This window comes from Artemia sp. Qi Xiang Cuo, chromosome 11 (assembly GCF_049724085.1).
Source record: "Artemia sp. Qi Xiang Cuo chromosome 11, ASM4972408v1, whole genome shotgun sequence".
NCBI classification, from domain to species: Eukaryota; Metazoa; Arthropoda; class Branchiopoda; order Anostraca; family Artemiidae; genus Artemia; species Artemia sp. Qi Xiang Cuo.
In genome coordinates, this window is record NC_142804.1 from 65971717 (window position 1) to 65997118 (window position 25402).

The 25402-nt window shown below is 36.1% G+C and overlaps 1 protein-coding gene across 1 annotated transcript in view; it reads left to right on the forward strand.

Annotated features, from left to right (window-relative positions):
- Positions 1-25402, forward strand: part of jp (junctophilin) — a 403025-nt gene that overhangs the window by 314710 nt on the left and 62913 nt on the right. The window contains exons 7-8 of the mRNA XM_089096954.1: positions 9368-9543; positions 18700-19251. Coding sequence (XP_088953080.1) covers positions 9368-9543; positions 18700-19251 — 728 coding nt within the window. The remainder of the gene's footprint in view (positions 1-9367; positions 9544-18699; positions 19252-25402) is intronic.

The following is a 25402-nucleotide window of genomic DNA, read 5'->3' on the forward strand; positions in this document are numbered from 1 at the left end:
TGCGGGGCGTTGAGGATGGGACAGCCCCTTTCATATACAGAATAATTTCTTTTCGTTTTAACTTTTAATGTCGGTCGTTACTTTCAGTTTAAAAAATTTGTTTTTTTTGTTTAATTTCTGAACGTTCTTGAATTAATGCAGCTTTGATCTTGGCTCACCGTGCATGAATAATTAAAACGAAATTTACATATTAACTTTGCTTTTTTTGCTAAATGCCTTTGTCGAAATTTTGTCCTGACGTAACTTACGAATTAACTTACGTAACGAACTTCTATATTCGTATGTTATCATTACGCATGTTAGGGAATTTTACCCCTAGTCAATACCTCGCACTTTACGCTAAAGTTAGAATTTTGTTCGAATCAGAAACCCCTGAATCACAAAGGCCGGTTAATCAGAATAGATAGCTCTTTTAAAAGTACTAAAAAGAACTTTAGCTTTAAGGGTGAGGTATTTCTTAGGGGGCGAACCCCCTCATGTACGTAATAATTTCTGTTCGTCTTATTTAATTTCTGATGGTTTTTTAAATAATGCTGGGAAATTCGGCAACCACTTCATAGAAATGTCCTTTCCCCCAAGGAAACGTCCTTCATGGAAAGATTCTCCCCCCAAACCCTCTCCTCCAGCCTCCCCCCACCAGAAAAATCCCTCCTGAAAACGTCTGTATATTTCCCATTAACCAAAACTATATGCAAACAATGGGCAAAGTTCATAACTTGCAGCCGTTCCCCCGGAAACTGGGGTGGATGAAGTCATCCTCAAAGACATATTTTTTAGAATTTCGACTATGCTGAACAAATGGCTATCTCAAAATTTTGATTGGGTGACTTTCGGAAAAAAATGAGCGTGGGAGGGGGCCAAGATGCCCTCCTATTTTTTTGGTCACTTAAAAAGGGCACTAGAATTTTTAATTTACGCTCGAATGAGCCCCGTCACGATGTTCTAGGACTACTGGATCGATACGATCACCCCTGGGAAAAAAAAAAACAACAAATAAACACGCATCTGTGATCTTTCTTCTTGCAAAAAATGCAAAATTCCACATTTTTGCAGATAGAACCTTGAAACTTCTGTAGTAGGGTTCTCTAATACGCTGAATCTGATGATGTGATTTTCATTGAAGTTTCTCGACTTTTAGGGGTTCTTTCTCCCTTTTTTCGAAAATAAGGCAAATTTTCTCAGGCACGTAACTTTTGATGGTCAAGACTAAACATGATGAAGCTTATATATTTGAAATCAGCATAAAAATTTGATTCTCTTGATGTATCTATTGGTATCAAAATTTTGTTTTTTTTAGAGTTTCGGTTACTATTGAGCCGGTTCGCTCCTTACTTAAAGTTCGTTCCGTTACAAAAATTTCATTTTTGTAACATTTATTTCAAAACTTCATGTAAATAAACAGATTTACTTTGTATTTCATACAATTAAAACTGGGATATGTAGGAGGAAAGGAGGTTAGGCACCTCAAAGAATACATTTGAATGCCTAAATATCCCAGCCGTCAATGAGCCTTCAGATAAATATAGAATGAGTTTTGGGGAGGGAGGGGAGGTTAATTACTATCTAACTCCTTTTGATTTTCGGAAAAATATTTGGTCCGGGGGGTGGTGGGTGGTAGATTCAATCTAAGCTTTATTATTGGTGCTCCGGGGGGGGGGGGGTAGTGCTTCTTCTATTACGATAATCCTTACTATGTAGCATGAAAATGTTACATTTACATGCTCTCTGGCACAGAGGTACAAAACCTGGAGTGTGGCCTCACGTACTTCCTCATATGCATCAGTGTGAACACTAACCCGCTTTTCCGCCCACCTAAACTTTTGTAGTAAAAATATTAATAGGGACACATTTAACCGAACTACTGTTCATTGAAAATTTTGACTAAATATTTTAACTTTGTGAAGAATTTTAATTGTACGTCAACGTTTTAATTCTTAAGCAGAAAAACTGGAAAAGTGGGATACCACCAATTGATGTACAGTTCTTAAAATATACTATTTAACTGCAAGAAATGGGGGTATTATGGGACATCATATTTTGGTTAGGCCGGGGCATGATTTGAAAGACGATCATAAATTATTTAAATACGTTATATTAAATACATTTTTTTCAACTAAAATTAAGGAGTAATAATAAAACTTAAAACGAACAGAAATTATTCCTTATATGAAGAAGCCTTCCCCTCCTCAATCCCTCGGTCTTTACGCTACAGTTAGACTTTTTGTCCCAATTCTTTAAGACAGATTGCTGAGAGACAATGACCGTTGAATCAGAATAAAAAGCACTTTTAAGCACTAAAACACTTTAGCGTATCGAGCAAGCGACGAGCTGAGGGCATCCTCCCTCATATACAGCGTGTTTCTGTTCGTTTGAGTTTCAATTTTCTTCCTTACTATCAGTTGAAAAAAAACTTTTTTTTATATTTAATTTTTGTTTAATTAGCGCAGTATATGTTCAATCATGCTTTGATTCTCCTGAACTATACTGCTTTGGTGATACCTCCTTGGCAATTGTTTCAGAAGTTTGAAAATGTCAGATACAACCTTTAGCCATTGTAGTGACTGATATATATATATATATATATATATATATATATATATATATATATATATATATATATATATATATATATATATATATATATATATATATATATATATATATATATATATATATATATATATATATATATATATATATATATATATATATATATATATATATATATATATATATATATATAAAAATATATATATATATATATATATATATATATATAATTTATTTATTCATTTACACTAATATCTATTACACCTTTGTTTACATTTATTGTATATTTAATATCTGTTCTGTTTAATTCCTTTGTATGCTTCCAGAACAATATATTTTTTTTCAATGTTAGGTAGATTATATTGCTCGACCTAATCATTAATCGATACCGAATTCATCTATTCATATACGTCATTGATCGTTATATTTTTTTTGCTATGATTGCTTATTTAATTTCTCTTCGTGTTGGGTTTAATTTATTCCTTAATAGTAATTTCTGGTCGTTTTGAGTTTGGATTTTAACAGGTATTTGTATCTCCTGAGCTTAAGTTTAAAATGGCCTTTACTTTTCTTTGAAAAAATTATTTTTCGGAAAGTTTTTTTTAAATTTATTTTTAAAAAAGATCCACAGGGTAATCCTTATCTATATTATCCTGCTACTCCTCGCTTTAAGAACAGCTTGGCAAATGGTTTTCGGTAATTACCTCAAAAGCTTGAAATTATCAGATACGACTTTAAGTGTAACAGTGACGACATGTATAGCTCTTACGACTAAAAGTCTCTAGACACAACGACTAAAAGTCTCTAAATACAACTACTTTCTTTTCAACAAAATTATAAAGGCGATAAAAGATAAAGTGCTTGCGACCGCTGCAACCATTGTGTCAGCGGTTTAATAAAATTAGTTTGACACGCTACTGCAATGCGGGAGCTTTCCCTTCTCTTTTAAAGACAAGTTTATGTACAGTTTTTTGTTAGATTACCACTTCTTTCTTTGATGGAAACATAAAAGGATTCCTATGAGTAGGAATAAAAGGAAAGAAGTTGTCGCCAGGTAAATTGGAAATTAAGACCCAGTTCTCTTTTTCAGGAAAAAAATATGCAAAAAAAATTGAATTGAGAATGTCTCAAGCTTATGCACAATAAGAATCCAAATAAAAAAAAATATGTTCAAACTAAAATTTCTGTCTAAGGAAAATCCTCCAAACCAATCCTTGCCAAATATCACACTACAAGATTAATTTTTAACAGTATTTTCATTTGTTTTCTCCATCATCTAGCAGCTAGAGAATACTTTTAATAAAATCTTACAGTATACTGAAAAAATCAGAACGAATTCCTTCAAAAGAAAATAGAGATTGATTTTATATGTTATGAGCAGAGAATTGGGCTTTTATCACACAAGCTAAGTATTTTACTTCTGATTTATATGAAAAAAAGTGAGGATTTGTAAGAATAAATCCCCTTGGCAACGTTGAAGTTGAAATTTTGAACTAAATACATTTTGCGTCTTCTCATAGGTGGCTACTGGTCATAATAAATCTAATTATAAAAATTTCCAGCCTCAAAAATAATTTTTTCCTCGGCTCTATCCCTCTCCCCCCTCCTATAGCTCCAGAAAAGATTTATTTAAGATTTTGGCTACGTTCTCTCACTCCCACAAGACCACTTTAATTGAAACCTGTCCGAAATTTATTAGTCTATCTTTTAAATTTTTAAACATTCTTATTTTGATTCTAATTACAAGTTATCTAGGTCAAATTGATAAGCATGATCCTTTTTTCGATCTGTGATTATTTGCTTTCTCATCTGTCACCAGTTCTGGTTGGCGCAAAGTGAAGAAATCTTGGCCAGAGGCCCCACATTGAGACATTTTTTTCGAAAAAGTGCCTTTATAAGCCCACCTTCCCTGTCAACCCCAGTGATAACTTTGTTAGAAAGATTCTTGCCTAGCTGTCTCTGACTAAACTTACTTCGACAGAAAATTACATATTTTCTCTCTCCCCCCTCCGGGGGGAGTACGATTTTTCAATATTGCAGTTCCTTGTACTACAGTGTTATTTTTCTGACGAATCATAGGCAGCGCAATAGCGATTCCTAAGTAAAGAACGATATCGCCACATTGTCTTCTTTTTTCCTCCATACTCGGGCACTTCGTATCGAAGGAGTTGTCGTAGAAACTTCGAAAAGAGCTCATTCGACTGGAAATTGGAGTGGTTAGTGCCCTTTATAATAGTCGAAAGTGACTGGAGGGCAACTAGCACCCATCTCATGCCCACCATTTCCTCAAACATATGCAATCAAAATTTGTTGATAGCCCTTTTTTTCCACGAAGTTTAAAGTTCAGGAAATTATAACTTTGAGCAGGACACTCCCCCCACAGTCTTCAGGGCAAGGATAATAAGTTATACCCTGGGGGAATATAAGGTTTTTATTGAAATCTTTGTAGTAGAAAATTGAAAAGGACTCATTCGATTGGAAATTCAAAGGGCTAGTGCCCTTTTTTAATAGTCGAAAGTGATTTGAGGGCAACCCCCTTCTCACGCTCACCATTTCCCTAAGCACATCCAATCAAAATTTTTAAATAGCCATTTTATTCAACGTAGTTGAAAGTTTTGGAAATTAGGTCTCTAATGATGACACCCCCCCCCCCCACACAACCCTAAAGGCAAGGGTTGTAAGTTATGCCCTGAGAGAATGTAAGGTTTTATAGAAAGCGATGTTGTAAAAACATCAAAAAGGGCTCATTCAATTGAAAATTGAAAGGGTTAGTGCCCTTTTGATAGTCGAAAGTGATTGAAGGGCAATTAACCCCCCTCTCACGCCCACAGTTTTCCCAAACACATCCAATCAAAATTTTGACATATCCATTTTGTTCAACGTAGTCCAAAGTTTTGAATATTAGGTCTTTCAGGATGATAACCCAATCAGAGCCCTCAGTGCAAGGGTTGTAAGTTATGCCCTGGGGGCATATAAGGTATATATAGAAAGTTGTTGTCGAAATTTCAAAAGGGGCTCATTTGATTGGAAATTGAAATTGCCCTTTTTAATAGTCGAAAGTGAGTGGAGAGTAATTAACCCCCCTCTCACGCCCATCATTCCCCCAAACACATTCAATCAAAGTTTAGAGATAGCCATTTCGTTCAACGTAGTTGAAAGTTCTGGAAATTATGTATTTAAGGATGACAAACCCCCCAGAGTCCCCAGGGCAAAGGTTGTAAGTAATGACCTGGGGGCATATAAGGTTTTTAATGACAAAGTTGTCGTAAAAACTTCAAAAGGGGATCATTCAATTGGAAATTGAGAGGGCCGGTGCCCTTTTTAATAGTTGAAAGTGATTGGAGGGTAACTAACCCCCCCAATCACGCCCACCTTTGACCCCAAAAATATCCAGTCAAAATTTTCAGGTAGCCATTTTGTTCAACGTAGTAGAAAGTTCTCGAAATTAGGACTTTGAGGATGACAACCCCCCCCCCCGGCCCTCAGGTCGAAGGTTGTAAGTTATGCTCTGGGGGCATATAAGGTTTTATTGAAAGCGCTGTCGTAGAAACTTTAAAAGGGCTCATTTGATTGGAAATTGAAATGGCTAGTGCCTTTTTTAATAGTTGAAAGTGATTGGAGAAAGACTAACGCCCCTCTTACGCCCACCATTATCCCAGACACATCCAATCAAAATTTTGAGATAGCCATTTTGTTTAGCGTAGTTGAAAGTTCTGGAAATTAGGCCTTAGAGAATGACAACAACCCTCACAGCCCTTAGAGTAAGGGTTGTAATTTATGCCCTGGGTGTATATGAGGTTTTTATAGGAAGTGTTGTCGTAAAACTCAAAAAGGGCTCATTCAATTGGAAATCGAAAGGCCTAGTGCCCTTTTTAATAGTCGAAAGTGATTGGAAGGCTTGACATTTTTATAGTAAAGATTGATGTGGGTATAATGTATTATTTTGTTGTTGTTGTTGTTTAGACCAGGGCACTTCGTATCGAAGAAGTTGTCGTAGGAACTTCGAAAAGGGCTCATTCGTCTGAAAATAGAAAGGGCTGATGCCTTTTTTAATAGTCGAAAGTGATTGGAGGGAAACTAAACCCTCTCCCAAGCCCACACTCCCATTTGACTTTATGTTTAAAAACAAAATGTTGCCATAAGATTGAATTAAAATGTACTGTGTTAATGCTAATTCCAATAAGGCATCTCAGCAGTATCCCAAGAACAACTCAGGGTATTATGTTCAAACTTTCGGTTGCTTCTGCTCTTAATATTTAACCAAATCAAAATAGCGTAAGTGTATCCAAGCTATGAAACAGAGTAAACAGATTTTTTTGCGAATGGTATCAAGTTCTCTCTTTCAGGTCAACTAGAGGAGGTGTGAAACTAAATTAAACACTACTATTTGTGTCCAGATTTTTAAGAGGGTGTATTTTTTTTTAAATTGCTGAAAATTTTTCTCCAGCGTACAAATAGCAAGCCAAACTATAAATTCTTAAAAAACGAAAAGATTTAAAGTATCATTTTCTTTCTCTCTGAAAAGACTATGTCAAAATAAAACAAACAGAAATTAATTAAAAAAACTTTTTCCACAAAATAAGTTTTTAAAAGAAAAGTAAAGAACTCCATTAAACAAAATATGAGCAAAAATAAAATCAAATAATCTACCAAGCGTGAAACTACCACAAATCAGCATCGATAAATAAATGAAACCCTAAAACGAGCAGAAATTACAATAAATAACCGGGTCAAATTCAAAACGAGCAGAAATTAATATAAGTTGGGCTCAAAACCCCTATGCCTTCCCAAGGCCAGAATATAATTTGCACTTTACTGAAAAAAATATAAATGTTTTTACTTTTATAACTTTAATAAATTAAACAATATTATCATTTCGATTACTAAATATCAGTATATGTATATTAAACTGACAATGCAGATTCATTTGTATTCCTTTAGGATTGTTTTGTTATTCAATTCTAATAAGATCTGAATCATCAACCTAAAATGTAAATATATTAGATGAGAATGGATTTTCAAGTTCGTGGGAGAAGGGAAAAGGGCCAGAGAATCATGAAAAGTTCTTCAAGGAATTTAGTGCAAGACTTGAAGACCAAGAAGGGCAACTATGGCAAGCAGCTGTGGACAAATCTCCGAGTCTTACTTTGTATAGAGAAGTAAAAGAGAATTTTGGTCAGGAGTTTTATTTCAAGCTGGGATTGCCCATTAAGTATTTGAGGATTTGGATTCAGATTCGAGCAAATTGTCTGCCAATTTATTCTAAGGTTGCAAGGAAAAAGAAGGAAGGTCCGGAGGTCGGGTGTAGTTGCTTGATATGTGGGGAAAATGATTATGGGTTGGGCCATTTCCTCCTCCGGTGTAAGCAACTATCTCATTTAAGGGGATTAATTATCCAGGAGGGGGAAGATAGACTGCTTTGTGAGTTAATGAGGTCTAGGACTCCCCGTTATATTGTGTCAGTAGGAAATTTTGTATTGATGGGAAGGATGTCAAATGAAGTGTAATTTTTCTTTAGTATGTATTTTTGTATATGGCTTTAGTTGGCTTTTAAATACAGATTATTATTATTATAAGTATCTTCTCAGAGGCAGCTTCTTTGAGGAGGCCAAAGGCACCACATTGAAAACATTTTGACATCTTTTTTTGGAAAAGATCCCTTTTCAAGCCCCCCTTCCCCTTCTTAAAAAGGATGTGCAAGTCAACCCCAGTGACAACATTGTTAGGGAGATTCTTGCCTAGCTTTTCTCTGACTACACTTACTTCGACAGAAAATCACAGAGTTCGAGTTTTCAATATCGCAGTTTCTTGTACTGAAGCGTTATTATAACCTTCTGGTGCCAATACCCTTATGGATAATGATAAATATATTCCTTTAAATATCAAGTTAATTTAATTTACTTGCTTTTTCTGACAAATTCAATAGAAATTAAAATAATATCATAGACTTTTTACATCTATATAGGATTGGTTAATGCTATAAAGTTTGGTTAAAAATATATCGATAAAGGACTGAAATACGATTAAGTATATTACTAGATAGAAGGAAAGTTGTCTAATAAATTTTAAGAACGTTGATTGAGATCCATTCATTGCTGATTATCTCTTAATTAGGCATGGAGAAAGGATAATGAACAGCTAGAAATGCTTTGGCAAATTTGGGGCTATAATTGGTAAATGCTCTGAGATTCATTGATTGCTGGTTATCGAATGGTAAGGTGTGAACAAAGGACCACATACCATAGGGAACAATTTGGCTTATTTTAGGTTAGCCAATTATAGCTAACTAATAATGTGTAATCCATTAACTGCTAGTCATCACTTAATAAGGTGTGGATAGAGGAACCCCAGCAGTAGGAAAAGCTTTGACTTATTTCAATTTAGCCAATTATTATTGAAAAATAATATGAGATTGATTAGTTGCTGGTTATCACTTGATTAGGTGTTGACAAAGGACTCAGTGCATTATGAAACACTTTGACTAATTTTAGATTAGCCAATTACAATTGGCTAATAGCATAAAACTTAGTTTGCTAAAATCTCTAGCTGATGTTTATCTTTTGATCAAACATGGACAGAGGATCACAAACAGTAACAAACGCTTTGGCTAATTTTAAGTCAGCCAATTACAATTGGCTAATAGTATAAAATCTAACTAGTTAAAATTACTAACTGATTCTTATCTTTTGATTAGACATGGGCAGATGATAAGCAGTAAGAAACGTTCTGGCTAATTTTAGGTTAGCCAATTACAATTGGTTAATAGTATAGAATCTAAATAGCTAAAATTACCAAGTGATCTTTATCTTTTGATCAGGTATGGATAGAGGATCACAAGCAGTGAGAAACGCTTTGGCCAATTTGGTAAAACCAAATGCAGCAGCTCTATCTTCCAATGATTCAAATGCCATACCGCCTGACACCATTGGTGGATACCCCAATAATATTGGAAACGGTCCAGAAAGGATGAAAATGGATGAGGCTTTACTAAACGTAAGTGAATACTAATCTTAAGTTACTCGGCATACTTTAAAGGTAAACAGCATTTGTCTGTGCGCCTAACATTCCTTTAACATGGGCATATTTTATAGCTTTTTAATCAACCTTTTAAATTTGTTTTCCTAGGCTACAATTCCGCTATTAAATACTGCTTTTATTTTCTCATTCTTGGCTCACAAGACTTCTATAATAAATAAGTTACAAATGGTTTTTTAAACATTTCAGTTTGAAAAACTAACTTTGCAATAAGAAGTGAAGATTAAAATTTTAAATGAGTTAAAATTAACTCAGAAGTTAAACTTTAAACAAAGAGGAATTACTATGAATGAAGAAATGAAACCAAAAATGAAAAGGGATCGTAAAAACAATGATTTCAGAACTTAAACCGAACAGGAATTACCACAAATAAATATTTTGGTATTGCAACCCCAGGGATGCCCACTATCACAGTTCATTTTCACTCTAACCATAATGAAATACATTCCAAAAAGTTTTAATTTACAAGTCTTAATAATAACAATAAGAACAAAAATTCTTCTTAATCTTGTTTGAAAAAAATGCATATAATTTACCAATATATTTTTGATGAAATATATTAGTGATGTACTGGCTAAATAACACTCAATTAAGAAGTTTGTTTAGTTATCAGTAATGTGAAATGATACTTTTAAGTTAAGATGGATTGAAGAGACGGCAATGCTACGCTTTCTACGTTTTTTTTTTTTTTTAGCAATTTCTCTGTTTTATATAAATTTTAATTTATTGTTCGGTGGAGTTTATTTTCGTTTTTTGGCTCTATGTCTTATTTTTTCTAATTTCAGTGATTTCTGCTTATTTTAAGGTTGACTTCTTATGTGAGTTGATTTGTCCTTAGTTAAGTTTTGTATCACTTTTTACTTTTCGTTGAATTAACTCAAATTTATTTTATGTTCTGTTTTATATAAATATGATATATACACGAATTAATGTTATTAATCTTTGTTGATAAGTCTTATTTAAGATATCATGCAATTTTAATTAAAATTAGTTACATGATAGCACTAGATGTAGAAGACATGGGCGTAGGGAGGGGGGGCAAGGGGGGAAGTTGCCCCTCCCCTAGACCTTCAAATTTACATTAGATATGGCTGAAAAAGCAGATGGTTGGACAAGCAGTTGATAAAAGGCCCTCCATCCCACTCTCGACTGCCCCCACCTATACAATATGCTGCCTACGCCCATGGTAGAGGATACAGTCATTGTAGCAGTAATCAGAGTTGTCGGGGAAAGAGTAGTTGCTGCTGAAGTAATTGTGCTAAAAGCAGCGCACGAGGCTTTTTGTAAGGACGATTGACCTTCCCTCTTCAAAATTGACGTTATTTTAATGCGTTATTTTATTGATTAATTTTTGAGCCACCTTGAAGCATTCCCAAAAGATTTCTTGAATGATCATGATTTGATTGAGGAACATCCTGTTTTAAGTGCAATTAAATAAAAAAAAACACGTTTTTTTAACTGAAAGTAAGGAACGACGTTAAAACTTAAAACGAACAGAAAATATTCCTTATATGAAAGGGGCTGTCCCCTCCTCAACGCCTCGCTCTTTACGCTAAAGTTTTTCATTGTTTAAAAAAAAATAGAGTTGTGAGAAAGTCAAACTTTAGCGTAAAGAGTGAGGCGTTGAGGAGGGGATAGCCCCCTTCATACACGAAATAATTTCTGTTCTTTTTAAGTTTTAATGTCGTGCCTTACTTTCAGTTAAAAAAAACTTGTTTTTTTTATTTAATTTTTGAATGTTTTTTAATTAATGCAGGTTTTAATTTTGGCTCAACGTACATGAATAATTAAAAAAAATTGAATATTAATTTTACTTTTATTTGGTTAAATGGCTTTCTCGAAATCTGTTTAATTTTTTTACGAACGTTTTTATTAGAAATAAATATACATTACTTAGGAATTAACTTACGTAACGAACCTCTATATTCTTATATTTTTAATACGTATATTAGAGGGTTCGCCCCCTAGTCAATACCTTGCTCTTTAAGAAATATTATAAAAGGACACTGTTAAGAAAGAGGATGGGAAAAATACTCGTATTAGGATACCTTAAGAATTCAAGACCAGTTTTGCTATCTTTCGGCTAAAACTTCAATGACAATCATTTAAAAGCAAGGTGAAAAATTCTAGTTTTGTCAATTTTTAATGAAAAAATGCAGATTATTCAAATTTGTCAATCCATCAGGATGTTTACTGCTGCTCTTTTCAGAGACCAGCTGCATTTTCGTTCGGAGTTTTCTGATCGATTCCACGACATCAATTATTTTGGAGATGATCAGGTCAAAGGGTAAATGACGTTAGGGCATACAGAAGGCTTAAGTAATTTCATTTAGTAATAGGTCTGAATTGATTATTAGTCTTAAATTATCTTTTCTTTAGGATTGATTTCTTTATCCATAGCTATATATTCTGATATCTTCATGTTTGATTATTCATCTTCATTCTAATTTGAAATAATATTTTTGCCATAAAACTATGGTTGGTTAGAGAGAGGACATTATTATTAATATGTATTGAAAATCAGCGTAGCTTTTCGCCTTCTAAAGGGTTTAAGCAATCTGACCCTTATCCTGTAGACAACCCTGAAAATAAACGCAATTCACCATTGAATCCACCATTTTCATGGCAGAATATTTTTCCATAGTTTGTTGTAACTGTTTGTTTGTTTAAATAAATACGTGTACTTACCTACTTACTTAAGTCCCATCCATCCTCATGGGACGTCTTGGGGCCACTCCTTTCAAAGAAATCTGATGAACTAGGGCTCGATATGCTGTTCTGTCATGTGCGGTTCGGGATAGTTGGGCAATGCGTTGTCGGTAAAAGTTTTCGATCCACCTTTTGCGCGGTCTTCCCCGTGGTCTAAGTCCTTCAGTTGTCCCTTCAAGCGCGATCTTGGGTAGGCGTTCGGGATTCATTCGTTTTACGTGGCCGAACCAGCGCAGGTGCTGTTTTCGAATTTTGTTCCGGATAGTGTCTTGCGACTTCATCCTTCTTCGGACTTCTTCGTTTGTGATATGGTCAGTATATTTGATCTTGGCTATCCGGCGCAGACATCCCATTTCGAACGCAAGGAGGTTGCGCTCGTTTTCATCTTTTATTGTCCAGGTTTCACACCCATATAGAGTAATGGGTATGATCAGACTGTTGAATAGATGCACTTTCAGATGGCTCGAAAGGTGGTTAGATTTCCAGATTTTTGATAGTCTTTTGAAGCTAGAGCTAGCAAGACCGAGGTGGCGTTTATTGTCAACAGTGTGGCAGTTGTCAGCTGTTAAGAGACTGCCGAGGTAAAAGGAATTGATCGACTCTTTCCACTTGTTCACCGTCTATTACTATCGAGGGGGGGGGGGTTGTCATCTCCTATCGTGATGTGACCATGATTTTGGTCTTGTTTGCGTTAATATGCATACAAAACGGCTTTGTTGCTTGGGAGATACATTCAGCCTGTCTCTGGAGTTCTTGGGCGATAGTGGACATGTGGACGATATCATCCGCATATACAAGTTTGTCAATTAAGATTCCTCCTATTCTGACTCCATATTCGACGGGTATCAGGGAGAGGATGTCATGCAGAAACAGGTTAAACAAGTGTGGCGAGAGAATGCATCCTTGTAGGATCCTGGAAGTTATTGGGAATTCACCAGAGAGCCAATCAGTGGTCAGTATTTGACTTTTAAATTGGTTGTACATGTCCTCAGTGATTCTGGCTATTTCATCTGGGACACCGTAGATTCCTAGAATATATCACAAAGCTTTTCTCAATATTAGGTCAAAGGCTTTTCAGAGGTCAATAAAGAGCGAATAGAAGTCTCTTCGAGACTTAATGAACCGCTCCATCAGCTGAGGCACAGTAAAGATTTGGTCAATAGTTGATCGTTTCGATCGAAAGCCCGCTTGATACTCGCCAAGAACAGAGATGGTGATTGCTTGAATTCTGCGAAGCAGGATCTCGGTCAGGATTCTGGTTTGGTGGCTTGTGAGGCTGATGGTCCGGTAGTTGTCACATTCTTTCTTCGAGACTTTTTTGTATATTTGGACTGTTGCTGCCTTGCCCCACTAATACGGGACGTGTCCTTTAGACCATCGGGTTGACAAAGGACTTTGGGTTAGGTCAACAATGTCTTCTGAACAATCATTTATCCGTTCAGCAGTGACACCGTCTGGCCCCGGAACTTTGCCTCGCTTTAGGGATTCTATAGCCACTTCGGTCTCGCTTCTAAGCGGAGGTGGAGGGGTGTCTCGATCTATGATTGGGAAGGATTTTAGGACATTTGGGTCGGTCATTACTTCAGGGTTCAGTTTCTCCTTAAAGTATTCCTTCCATCGTTCGAGCTTCATCTTGGCTTCACTGATGTTCCCCTGTTTGTCTAGGATTACGGAAGTTGAGGGATCTTTTTTGGATGATAGCTCGCTGACTGTTTTGAAGAGGTTGTGGCTGTTGCCTTTCTTGAACTGGGTTTCACAGTCCTTGCACTTTCGGCGATATGCCTGCGGAATGCCTTCCTCATTTCACGGTCAACTTTCTGTTTGAGATGTTTATAGGTGTCTCGGCTGCTTCAGTCAGATTTGTTGTTATGTAGGTGTTTCTGGTCACATAATCGAATTATTTCTTCAGTGGTCCAAGGCTTTTCATCTTTGGCTTTTCTACCATGGATGTTGCTTGCAGTCTCGAGGATTGCAGAGGTGGCATGTTCAGCCAAGCGATCAATCTCTTCGGGAGATGCGAGTGGATTGGAAGTACTCAGGATGTCACGAAATTTTGTAGACAGGCTAGAGTTATATGTGCCTTTTTTGGTGGGTTTTTGGTGGAGTTCCGTTAGAAAGCTTCGGATTTGTGTGATTTTTTGGAGATGTTTCAAGCTCAACTTGATTTTGGACGTCAAGAGCGTGCGGCCCGAGTCAAAATCTACACCAGTTGGTGAGACAGTGTCCCTTACAGGTGACCTACAACGTTTGGATATCAGGACGTAGTCGATCATATTTTCAGTGACTCCATCAGAGGATCTCCATGTTACCTTTCGGCGGTGTCTGTGCTTAAAAGCGGTATTAGTGATGTAGAGTTCATTCTCCCAGCAGAAGTCAATAAGCCGTTCTCCCCTTGCAAAAGACGGCCATGTCCGTGTGGGCCCATGACATCTTTTCGACCAGCATGGCAACTGCCAACTATCGCATTAAAGTCACCCAACACGATAAGTATATCATTTTTGGGGATCTGGTCAGCGACGCTTTGTAGCTAAAAGTAGAATTGGTCGCACTCCTCTTCACTACGCGCTGAATCCGGGGCAAATATCTGGACGACTGAGAGATTTTTGATGGGCCCTTTCAGGCGGATGGTCGCTATTCTCTCCGATACAGGAGTGAAAGTCATTAGTGACCTTTTGGCGGCCGGAGAGAGGATGAAGCCGACACCCTGCCGATGGACACCATCAGAACGTCCTGACAGTAGGAAAGTGGTTCCAAGTTTTTCTTACCCGTTTCGAGGAAGGTGCGTCTCAGACATACCGACTATATCCCACTTGTATCTATTAATCTCTTTCAACACCAGATCCATTTTGCCAGGTTTAGCTAAAGTCCGGGTATTTAGTGTACCAATATTGAGAGTTTTTCGCCGATATTAAACTCTCATCCCGTCTGGGAGTCGTCCTAGGCCTATGGTCGTCGGCTTCCCCGTACGCGGTAGCAAATTCATCATCATTCTCATTCCTTATCATCATCAAATCACAAGGGTCGTCGGCTTCCCCGGACGCGGTAGCACTTCTACTTTGATCTTTTGAGCCTTTGTTCATATTTTGAAAAGATATGAACAAATACGACATAAATACGTGTCAAGGTCGTCTATTAAAAAGATTTTGCTTTACTATCTTAAAAGAAAAAGAAAATGGGACTTCAGAAATCAATAAAAGCAAAATTTATTCCTTAATTATTTTGTCTTAAGAAAGGCTCCCTTGGTCCAGAGATTTTAACTAATTTTTCTACAGGCCCTGAAATCTTGAAGCAATCAACACAATAAAAAAACGCAAAGAATCAATTTGACCTCACTTTTATTCCAAGATTTATTGTTAATAAGTCTCTTCCCCCTCCCTCAAATCAAAATCTGAGTTTCACTTGGCCCCTTAAGACTCTCTGAAAGAATTAGTTTGATGCTCGAAACTTTTCTCATGTTATTTCATATATTTTATTTTAATAACCTGGTACCGCATAGTGTCTTTTGATTTCCCTCGCTATTTTAGGTATGAACAGATTCTAACTCCTGTAAATGCTTATAGTCCAAAACCATTAAACAGATTGGAGACATGGAATTTTTAGCTGCTCCCTTTGCAAAAAAAATGTTGTACCCTTGTTCCCTCCCACTACGTGAAATTTTCAGCTGCGTCCCCCCAGCCGTTCCACGATATTGCATAAATTTTATTTTGATCACCTTGATAGTGTCTTTAATTCTGTCTCTGCTCTTAATCCTCCAGTAAAAATTTGTGACTTACTTGATCCCACAACACCCCCTGAAAATTTTATTTTGAACTTTCAAGCTGTTCATGGGGATCACGGGTGCCTACTATGATGACCTGGATACATATAACGTCTTTCAATTTACATCGTAACTTTACAGTGAATAGAACCTAGGTAACCCGACATGGGCTAAAAGTGGAAAATCTTTTCGCCAAATTTAAGACGGAATATGATTCTTCTCACCGTAATATTTGAAGGTAAAAGTCAGGGACCATACCCCCCCCCCCTCAAAGAAGAAGATTCCTAAAAGTTTCAACTTGATCTCTTCAAGGTTCCTAAGATATTAAAAATGCATTACTATTATGCCCATTACTTTTTGTGAATAGGTCAAAAGTCCCAAAAAATCGCATAGTAGAAAAATATCTTATTGATAGGAGACAAAATATTTTGCCCCTTCTCTCTCCCCCAGTAAAAAGGTTCATGTAATCGCGTCACACCTCCCCCGTCATCTTCCTTTTCCCAACAGTGACTGAAAGTTTCAGCTCCATTTCCAAAGCTGTTCCCGAGATATTACAGACGTACTATTTCGATGATCTAGATACATTCAGTAGCTAGGTTTTAGTTTTTTTTTTTTCATCAGATATACAAAAAATCAAGCCAATATAATTAGAAATCCCTACGCTAGGGTAAAAAAATAATTTTTGCTAACGCGTAGCGATAATGTCTTTCAATTTACCTCTGCCCACCCTCAAAGTCAAAGTTTCCGGTCTATTTGGCCACCCCAATACTCCTTGAAAGTTTTAACTCAGTTCGCAAAGCTATCACTGAGGTATTTACATAATTTGAAAACTCGGGTCAGCGTCTTTCGATTCAGAAGTATACCCTTTGGATACCCTGGAAATGATGGCCTAAAAAACGATGTCAGTGACCTCCTAGTTGATTGGGTAGGAAGACAAAACATGGCCGCCTTTTTTTGCAAATCCTGTCTGTGAACAACGAGTAATTTGCATAATTTAAAACTATTGCCGCCAGGGCTTTGGTGGTGATGTCAATTACGGAGGTATACATAGAGGTTTCTGACATAATCTTGATTCAATATCAATCGAATTTCAAGGGGTGGGAGCTGAAAAGGGCACAGGAGGAGTTTATTTGTCTTGCAATTCCTTTTGGTCGTCAAAAGGAAGACTAGGTCTGTCGATTTCCAGTTGAAGGAGCGCATTCCGAAGTTTCTATAACCACATCTTCTATGTGAAGTGGCTGGGGGAGAATGTTGTAGCCCTTCTCTGGCTCTTAGTTGTGCCCTTAGTCTGAAGGGAGGCAGTTTTTCATATTTATCCTTCTTCTTTGGGGTCCCCCTTAGCCCAAGGACTTAAGGAAAAAGGTTTTGGGCCGATTAGGGAACAAGTTTTCTGGCACCTTTCTGAACTCTCTTTCATGTGAAGTAACCCGGGAAAAATTATTTGACAGTTTCTTTGGCCCTTTTTTGGGCACCGCTTAGGAAGAAACGATTTTTTTGCGTATTTTTCCATTCTACTTTGGAGTCCCCCTCAGTCCAAGGACTTGGTTATAGCCCTTTAGTTTTGAGCCGAACACCAAAGAAGTTCTTTGGCACCTTTTTGGATCCAAATTGTTCGTTTGGCGGCACATTATTTTATTTTTTGTTGCATTAGGTTCCTCTTTGCCCAAGGGCTTATGGCTATAGCTTTCAAACTGATCAAGAAGAAAATATTTTTTGGCTTTTTTCTGGGCTCTCTAGCCCTCACCCCCTTCTATGAAAAGTAGGCAATTTGATTTTGTGAATAATTCCTGAAATTTGCAAGCCACTAGATACCCAAGATTAAACGTAGCCATTTTTTTCACTATACAACCTGTCTATAAACAAATAGTAACTTTAATAATTAATGGCCCTTGCTCCAGGACTGTATTGGAGACATGTCACACCCAAAGGCATATATTTCTACTTTCCTGAACAAAATGGTTATCTTAAAGTTGTGATTGAAAGTCTTTGGTAGTTACGTGGAGAGAGAGGGGGTTGAGAAAAGGCACGAAAGGGGGGCTGTTAGCCCCCAGATATTTTTCACTCTTAGAAGGGCAATGGAGCGTTCAATTTTCAAACGAATTAACTCGTTCTAAGTTTTTCCCGACCACCTCTTCTGTGTGAAGTGGCCGAGGGGGGAAATATACGTATAATTCATGGAAGGTACCTGGCTCATTACTTAGGCAACTCTATGACAATGTCGCTGATAATTTTAGCTTTTAACACTTTGGATTTGAGCAAAACAGAATAGATATTTGTTCAACCATGATAAATGGTAATGTGGCAATTTAGCTCTTTCAAAAGTACCATAATGCTAAATTACTGTTGATGTAGTAATGAGGGACGTAATTCTTTCCTTTTTGCATTGTTTTATATAATTAAAACTGTTTTGCTCTCTAATTTTATTTTAACTAATTGTAAAATTTCTATGACGTCCATCTTTCGTCATATGTCAAACTCGCTTGCTAACATTAACGTACCTGGTGTAATAGATTATATTTAAGACTGCCACACTTAATTGGTTGTTTACTGCCACACCTAAATAGTGGTAAAATTTAATGTTTATACGCCTATTTTCTGGGTTGAGAATACCTATTACTTCTTTTTTCTAACTACCATTATCTTTTTAGGCGCAGAATCAGCCATCTGGGATCCAAAGGCGCCCTAGCGTTGCTGTTGGCGGAGTCCGTGCTCCCATGATGTCCCAACCTCATTTGCAGCGAAGTGACTCTGCTTACGACACACAATCTCCAAGTACTCCATATTCCCCTCAAGAATCGTTTGGCAGAAATATGTCTTTTAACAATAACCGACAGAACAAGCAGAATTTTGGAATGGGAGATCCATATAATAAACAGTTTCAGCAAGATATATATCGTTCAAATGCTTATCAGTCGAACCCAATGAACTATACACAAGGTGGTTTTGGTAACCCAAACCAAAAGTACTCAGACACTCAATATGATATAGAATATAATCGAGCAAATCACATGCCCTATAATCAAACGAGTCAACCTAGTTTTAACCAATTTAATGAGCCAGCTCAAGTTTTTTATGATCAAGGTCAAAGTTATAGAAGACCACGTTTTAATCAACAACCGGACTATAGTCAACAATATGAACAAAATAGTGCTTATGGTGGTGATGATATATTGGATAGTGCTAGTACCTACTCATATTCAGTAAGTATAAGCTGTAATTTATTTATTCCTTTTTGCAAGATTAGCTCTATTTACGAAGAAATAAGCTTCAATTTGCTGAGCCTGTACAGAACAACACCAGTTGACCACAAAATATTAACTCAGTCTATCTGCTTCTTCTTCTCAGAAACCTGTAGAGATATTGTAGAGTGCTAAAGAATTTCAAAATAGGGTATTTAAGATAATGGGAAGCTGGGTTTAGCAGCGTTATCCATAAGACAAAATCATAAAAAATTAAAATACAAAAATCGAATAAATAGGTAATATCATTTTGTTCATGGAATTCTTAATAGGCTACCAGGGGACGGATCTTTACTAGTTAAAAAGAAATACCGGAAAGAGATTAAGTTTTTTTTTAATTTCTTTCGCAAAAAAACTTTCGTTTCATTTTATTTGCTACAGAAAGTAAACCTTTAAGGGTATTTGTGGCGTCATTCATATGAAAAATATTTTTCCAATATCAATTAAGACCCTAAACAAATTTTCCAAAGTTGTAACCTATCTAGATCGTTTTTTCACACCGGAAAACAAATAGTTATCCCATAACGAACAATGTTATTAAACCAACAATAATTCCCAGACGAAGATCGGTACCTTGGTAAACAAATTATCATTGTCATTTTTCTGCCACAAAGCGTAGCATTTAATACAAAGCAAATAAGAATCTGAGATTTGCTTCACAGATATCAAACGAGAATGTCTTTCTCTAAAAGCCCGGAAACAACTGATTTGTCGACAAACAGGGTTACCACCGGACTAAAAAATTTCGTAGCTTCCAAACTCGTAAAAACGTAACTTTTTCCTAACCTTTGATAGGAAAGTCTCTTTTCAAGGCAAGGTACCTTTATTCGCTATCAAAAGCGGCACTTGAAAGGGGGGAAGGACAGTGGAGAGAGAACGATTTATTTACAAAACAAAAAATTAACAAAAAAGGATCGCTACCCCCCTAAAAAGCAAGGCTTGTCTGTGGGGGAAGTAGGGAAAACAAAATCCTCAAAATAAAATGAACACTTAGCCACTGACAAGACTAATATCATCACACTAAGCAATAAATATGAATAAAACATCATTACTTTACTTTTCTTCCGGGAACATCATATCATCATAACCCCCATAATAAATAAATAAATAAATCAAAACTCATATTCTACAAAAAGCAGTTCTTTGATAGTTTTTCAAAATATGTAAAGTTTCTAATGATCTTAATATCACTAATTAAATTAGCACACCTCCGTGTACCTCTATAAAAAAAAAAAAAAAAAAAAAAAAAAAAAAAAAAAAAAAAAAACATGAACGGGAAAAGATTCCTCTAGGTGCAAGGAAGTCGACACTACCCCTTGTGTCGTGAAAATAAACAGTAGACTTAATGCACAGTCAAACAGTTCGTTTTAACGAAATGTAAGTAAGGAGCGACCCGGCTCAATAGTAACCGAAACTGTAAAAAACGAAATTTTGATACCCATAGATACATCAAAAGAATTAGATTTTTATACTGATTTTAAATATACAAAATTCATCAAGTTTAGTTTAACCTATCAAAAGTTACAAGCCTGAGAAAATTTACCCTATATTCGGAAAAAGGGGGAAACATCCCCTAAAAGTCACAGAATCTTAATAAAAATCACACCATCAAATTCAGCGTATCAGAGAATTCTATTGTAGAGGTTTCAAACTCCTTTCTGAAAAATGTGGAATTTTGTATTTTTTTTGCCAGATGATAGATCACGGATACGTCTTAATTTTTTTAATTTTTTTTATTTATTTTTTTTCCAGGGGTAATCGTATCGACCCAGTGGTCCTGGGATATCGCGAGAGGCCTCATTCGAACGGAAATAAAAAGTTCTAATGCCCTTTTTAAGTGACCAAAAAAATAGAGGGCAACTAGGCCCCCTCCCCCGCTCACTTTTTCCCAAAGTCATCCGATAAAAATTTCGAGATATCCATTTTTTTTTCAGCGTAGACGAAAAATCTATTAAATATGTCTTTGAGGATGGCTTAATCCCCCACAGTCCCCAGGGGAAAGGCTGCGAGTTGTGAATTTTGCCCTTTGTTTACATATAGAATTGGTAATTGCGAAGTATATAGACGTTTTCAGGAAGAATTTTTCTCGTGGGGGGCGGGGGGGTTCGTGGGGAGGGGGTCACGTAGGATGATTTTTAAATTGAGGAATTTTTCGCAGGGGAAGAGAATTATTCATGAAGGGGGCGCTGGATTTCCCAGCATTGTTTAAAAAACAACCAGAAATTAGTTTTTAAAAAATGTTTTACTTTAAATTAATTTTAATTTAAAAATTTTTTCAACTGAAAGTAAGTAGCAACATTAAAACTTAAAATAACAAACAGTAATTATTACGTATATGAAGGGGTTCGCTCCTCGTCAATACCTCGCTCTTTACGTTAAAGTTTTATTTAGTACTTACAAAAGAGCTACTTGTTCTAATTAAACGGCTTTTGTGATTCAGAGGTCATTCTTAAAGAATTAGAACAAAATTCAAACTTTAGCGTACAGAGCGAGGTATTGACGAGGGGGTGAACCCCCTCATATACGTAATGATTATTGTTTGTTTAAGTTTTAACGTTGCTCCTTACTTTCAGTTGAAAAAAACTTTTTTTTTTTATTTAATAAATTATCAAAACAAATAGGTTGAATATCCTGCTGCAATCCAAACCTAAGCCACCATACGTAGAATTCATAAAGGCCTGCAGCCGGCAGCATTTACAAAGTTAGGTGAATTTCCCAAATAGACTGACGAGAAGAAATACCTGCAATAATCCTGACTGCATGGTTTTGTAGAACTCTTATTGATTCAAGGATAAATTGAAAAGTAGAGGGCCAAATACTTGAACAATAAATAACCTCGAAGAATTTCGGAGAAATACTCTGAGAAAATTTCAAAAATGGCAACCATGTCCAGGTACTGGAACCACAGTCTTCCTGTTTGAGTCTAGTGACTTCGCTCTGGTTTAAGAGCCGACAGAGAGGCTTTAACCTTCATGAAATTTGAAGACTGGGATATATGATCAAGAGAAGCTCGTGCATCTATTACATTCTTATAGAGGTCTTTGATTTCACTAGGCTCAACTATACTTAATCCAATTTCTCTATTGAATTCAAGTTCTGCATCTGAATCTTCGTCTACAAGTTCTTTTATCAGAATCGAGTGAAATGATGCGTCCACAATGGTATGGGATCGCAGTGCTCAATAAATAGCCTTACCACTTAGAAGATGAGGGACTGTATCGGAAGCGAACATCTATACAAAGATTTCTTTCAGATCCATCCATCAAAGATGCAGTGGCACTGGCAAAACTCATACGGGTGTGGATTCCTCCTAGTATAACCACTACTTTTGCAACGCTACGTCCAAGTTCTTCTGCAGCAATAATCTTCATGGTCTTCCACCCCAACGGCTGGTCAAAAGTTACGACCGGAGTAAATCCGTACCGTTCGGCCTGATGGACAATAAATGTTAATGCAGAAAGGATACAATTCTCGTCGCTTGAAGGAAAATCAATCACAGGAAGAAAAAAAAAATGCTGGCTTTACCGGGATGATCTCCGACCATGACTGATACAGGGCTCCACGTCAACCTGACCTAGGCTGCTTGAGATGCCATGCATAAGCCAAAGAACTGCTGAGTTCAAAATCTTATCTTCTGCGATTCCTGAATGAAGAAGATCATAATGCATTGTCGAAAGGCCATAATCTTGTGACTTTCTATGGACGATTCGGATTCTTCCAGCTGCGTTTATCTTCTCAGCAGTAACCTTCCACCTAGGGATACTTTTTAGGGTGACTTTTAGGATAAATTGAGTTTGGGGGGGGGGCGAATGGTTTAGGGATGGTCAAAATACAGAACCAAGTCCATGTTCATGATCTACATACCAGATTTAAGTCGTTATTCTAGAAGAGAAGACGAAAAACCGTCAATTTCCTCTGGGTCGATTTTGGAGAGTTTTTATAGGTTGTCGAGAACATTTTTCGGTTCAAATGATACCAAAATCAAAACTTTTGCAATTGCTTGAGATAACCCCTAATTCCCTAAAATTAATTTAGATTGACTTTATTATTTCTTTACATGATTCCTAATTGGGACTGACAACTATAAACTAATCTATCACGCTTTTCATATTCTTACACTAGCTGTGATATCAGTAACTTTCAGTATATAATTAAAATTATCTTATAAATTTGAGCATAAATGTAAACAGTATTTTGAGTGATTAGTAAATAATTAAGTGTGACATATATAATTGTAATCGTTAAAGACACACTTTAGTATCAGAGGCAACGCTATAGCGTTGCCTATAGTAAAGGCCATAAGGCTTCAACGTTTTATTATATATTTATTTATTGTTTTTTTTTCCAGAGGCACTTTATATGGAAGGGGTGGTCTTATGAACTTTAAAGGTGGCTCATTCAGTTCAAAATCGGAGGTTCTAGCGCCCTTTTTAAGAGTCAAAAGTGATCAGAGGGCAACTAGCCCTCCCCTAGCCCTTTTTCCTCAAATGTATCCGATCAAAATTTTGAGACATTTATTTTGTTAGAAATAGTTCAAAGATCAGATAGCAAAAACTCCGGGGTCAATTCAACCCCCTAGAGCCCGGGGGCAAGCGTTTTAAGTTACACATTGGGGCATATATGGTTTTTATGGCAGGTATGGTCGTAATGGTCATATAAACGTCAGAGGGGGTTCATTCGATTGTAAATTGGAAGTTCTAGTGCTCTTTTTAAGGGGAAAAAGTGACCGGAGGGAAAAAATCTTCCCCCCTACAAGCTCTTTTCCTCCAAATTCCTCTGATCAGAATTTTGAGATAACCATTTGTTTCATAATAGTTAAAAAATCTCCGGGGTTGACCAAAACTCCGGGGTTGACACACCCCCAGAACCCGGTGGCAAGTGTTGTAAGTTATGCCCTGGGGGGCATATAAGCTTTTTACGTAAGGGGTGGCCGTATAAACTTCAGAGGGGGCTCATTTGATTGCGAGCTTTCTTATAAAAAATTCTTACTTATCCGTTCTTACTGCCGGTTAGGGTTGATTTTGAGCCCTTGAGGGTGAGTCTTTGTTCTCAAAAGCCTTGGAAAAATATATCTATCAGTGGGGTCAATCATTTCTCTTATGGCCCCAAAGAGAGAGACTTTGTGTGCCATGGTTAAATTAGGTTGCTGGACTGAAGTGATGTTATATAATTGAACTATTAAATAGTCCTAATGATATTGTAATACTATTATCCCTCTCTCCAGGATAAAAAAACAACAACAGAAAACAGAAATAAAACAGCATTTAACAGAAAAGTTTAAAATCCTTATAAGAAAAGTGAAGCTGTCAGAAGAATAACGTTTGGCTGTGGTTAGTGGACTTACCGTGGGTTATAGCTAGCTCTTCCGTAGGTTGTAGCTACAGTTGCATCTATGAACAGAAGGGAGTGTTGTACTGAATTGAGAAGAGCTAAGTAAATAATTCAATAGCTCCAAGGATATCATAAGACTTTTTCTCAATATATATATATATATATATATACACATATATATATATATATATATATATATATATATATATATATATATATATATATATATATATATATATATATATATATATATATATATATATATATATATATATATATATATATATATATATATATATATATATATATATATATATATATATATATATATATATATATATATATATATATATATATATATATATATATATATATATATATATATATATATATATATATATATATATATATATATATAAATAAAAGCCCTCCAATAAAGGAACGTTCAAAATTAATGTAAGAAAAGTAAAACTCTACAGAAAGGTTTGAAGAATAGGGTTTGGAACGCGGTTAACCTACTTACAATGGGCTGGGGTAAGCTGTAGACTGTAGCTGCAGCTGCAGCCAAGAAAAGAACGTAGTGCTCTACTGAGAAGAAATGAGCTAAGTGAAAAATTCAATAGTTTCAAGGATGCCGTAATACTTTTGTCTCTTCAAAGTTGAAAAAAAAAACTCTCAGCAGGGAGTTCAAAGTTCTCATGTGAGAAATGAAACTCTCAGAAGAAAGATTTAGATGAATAACGCTTGATGCAGCCTGTTTCTTTGAATGTTCCTTTTGTCT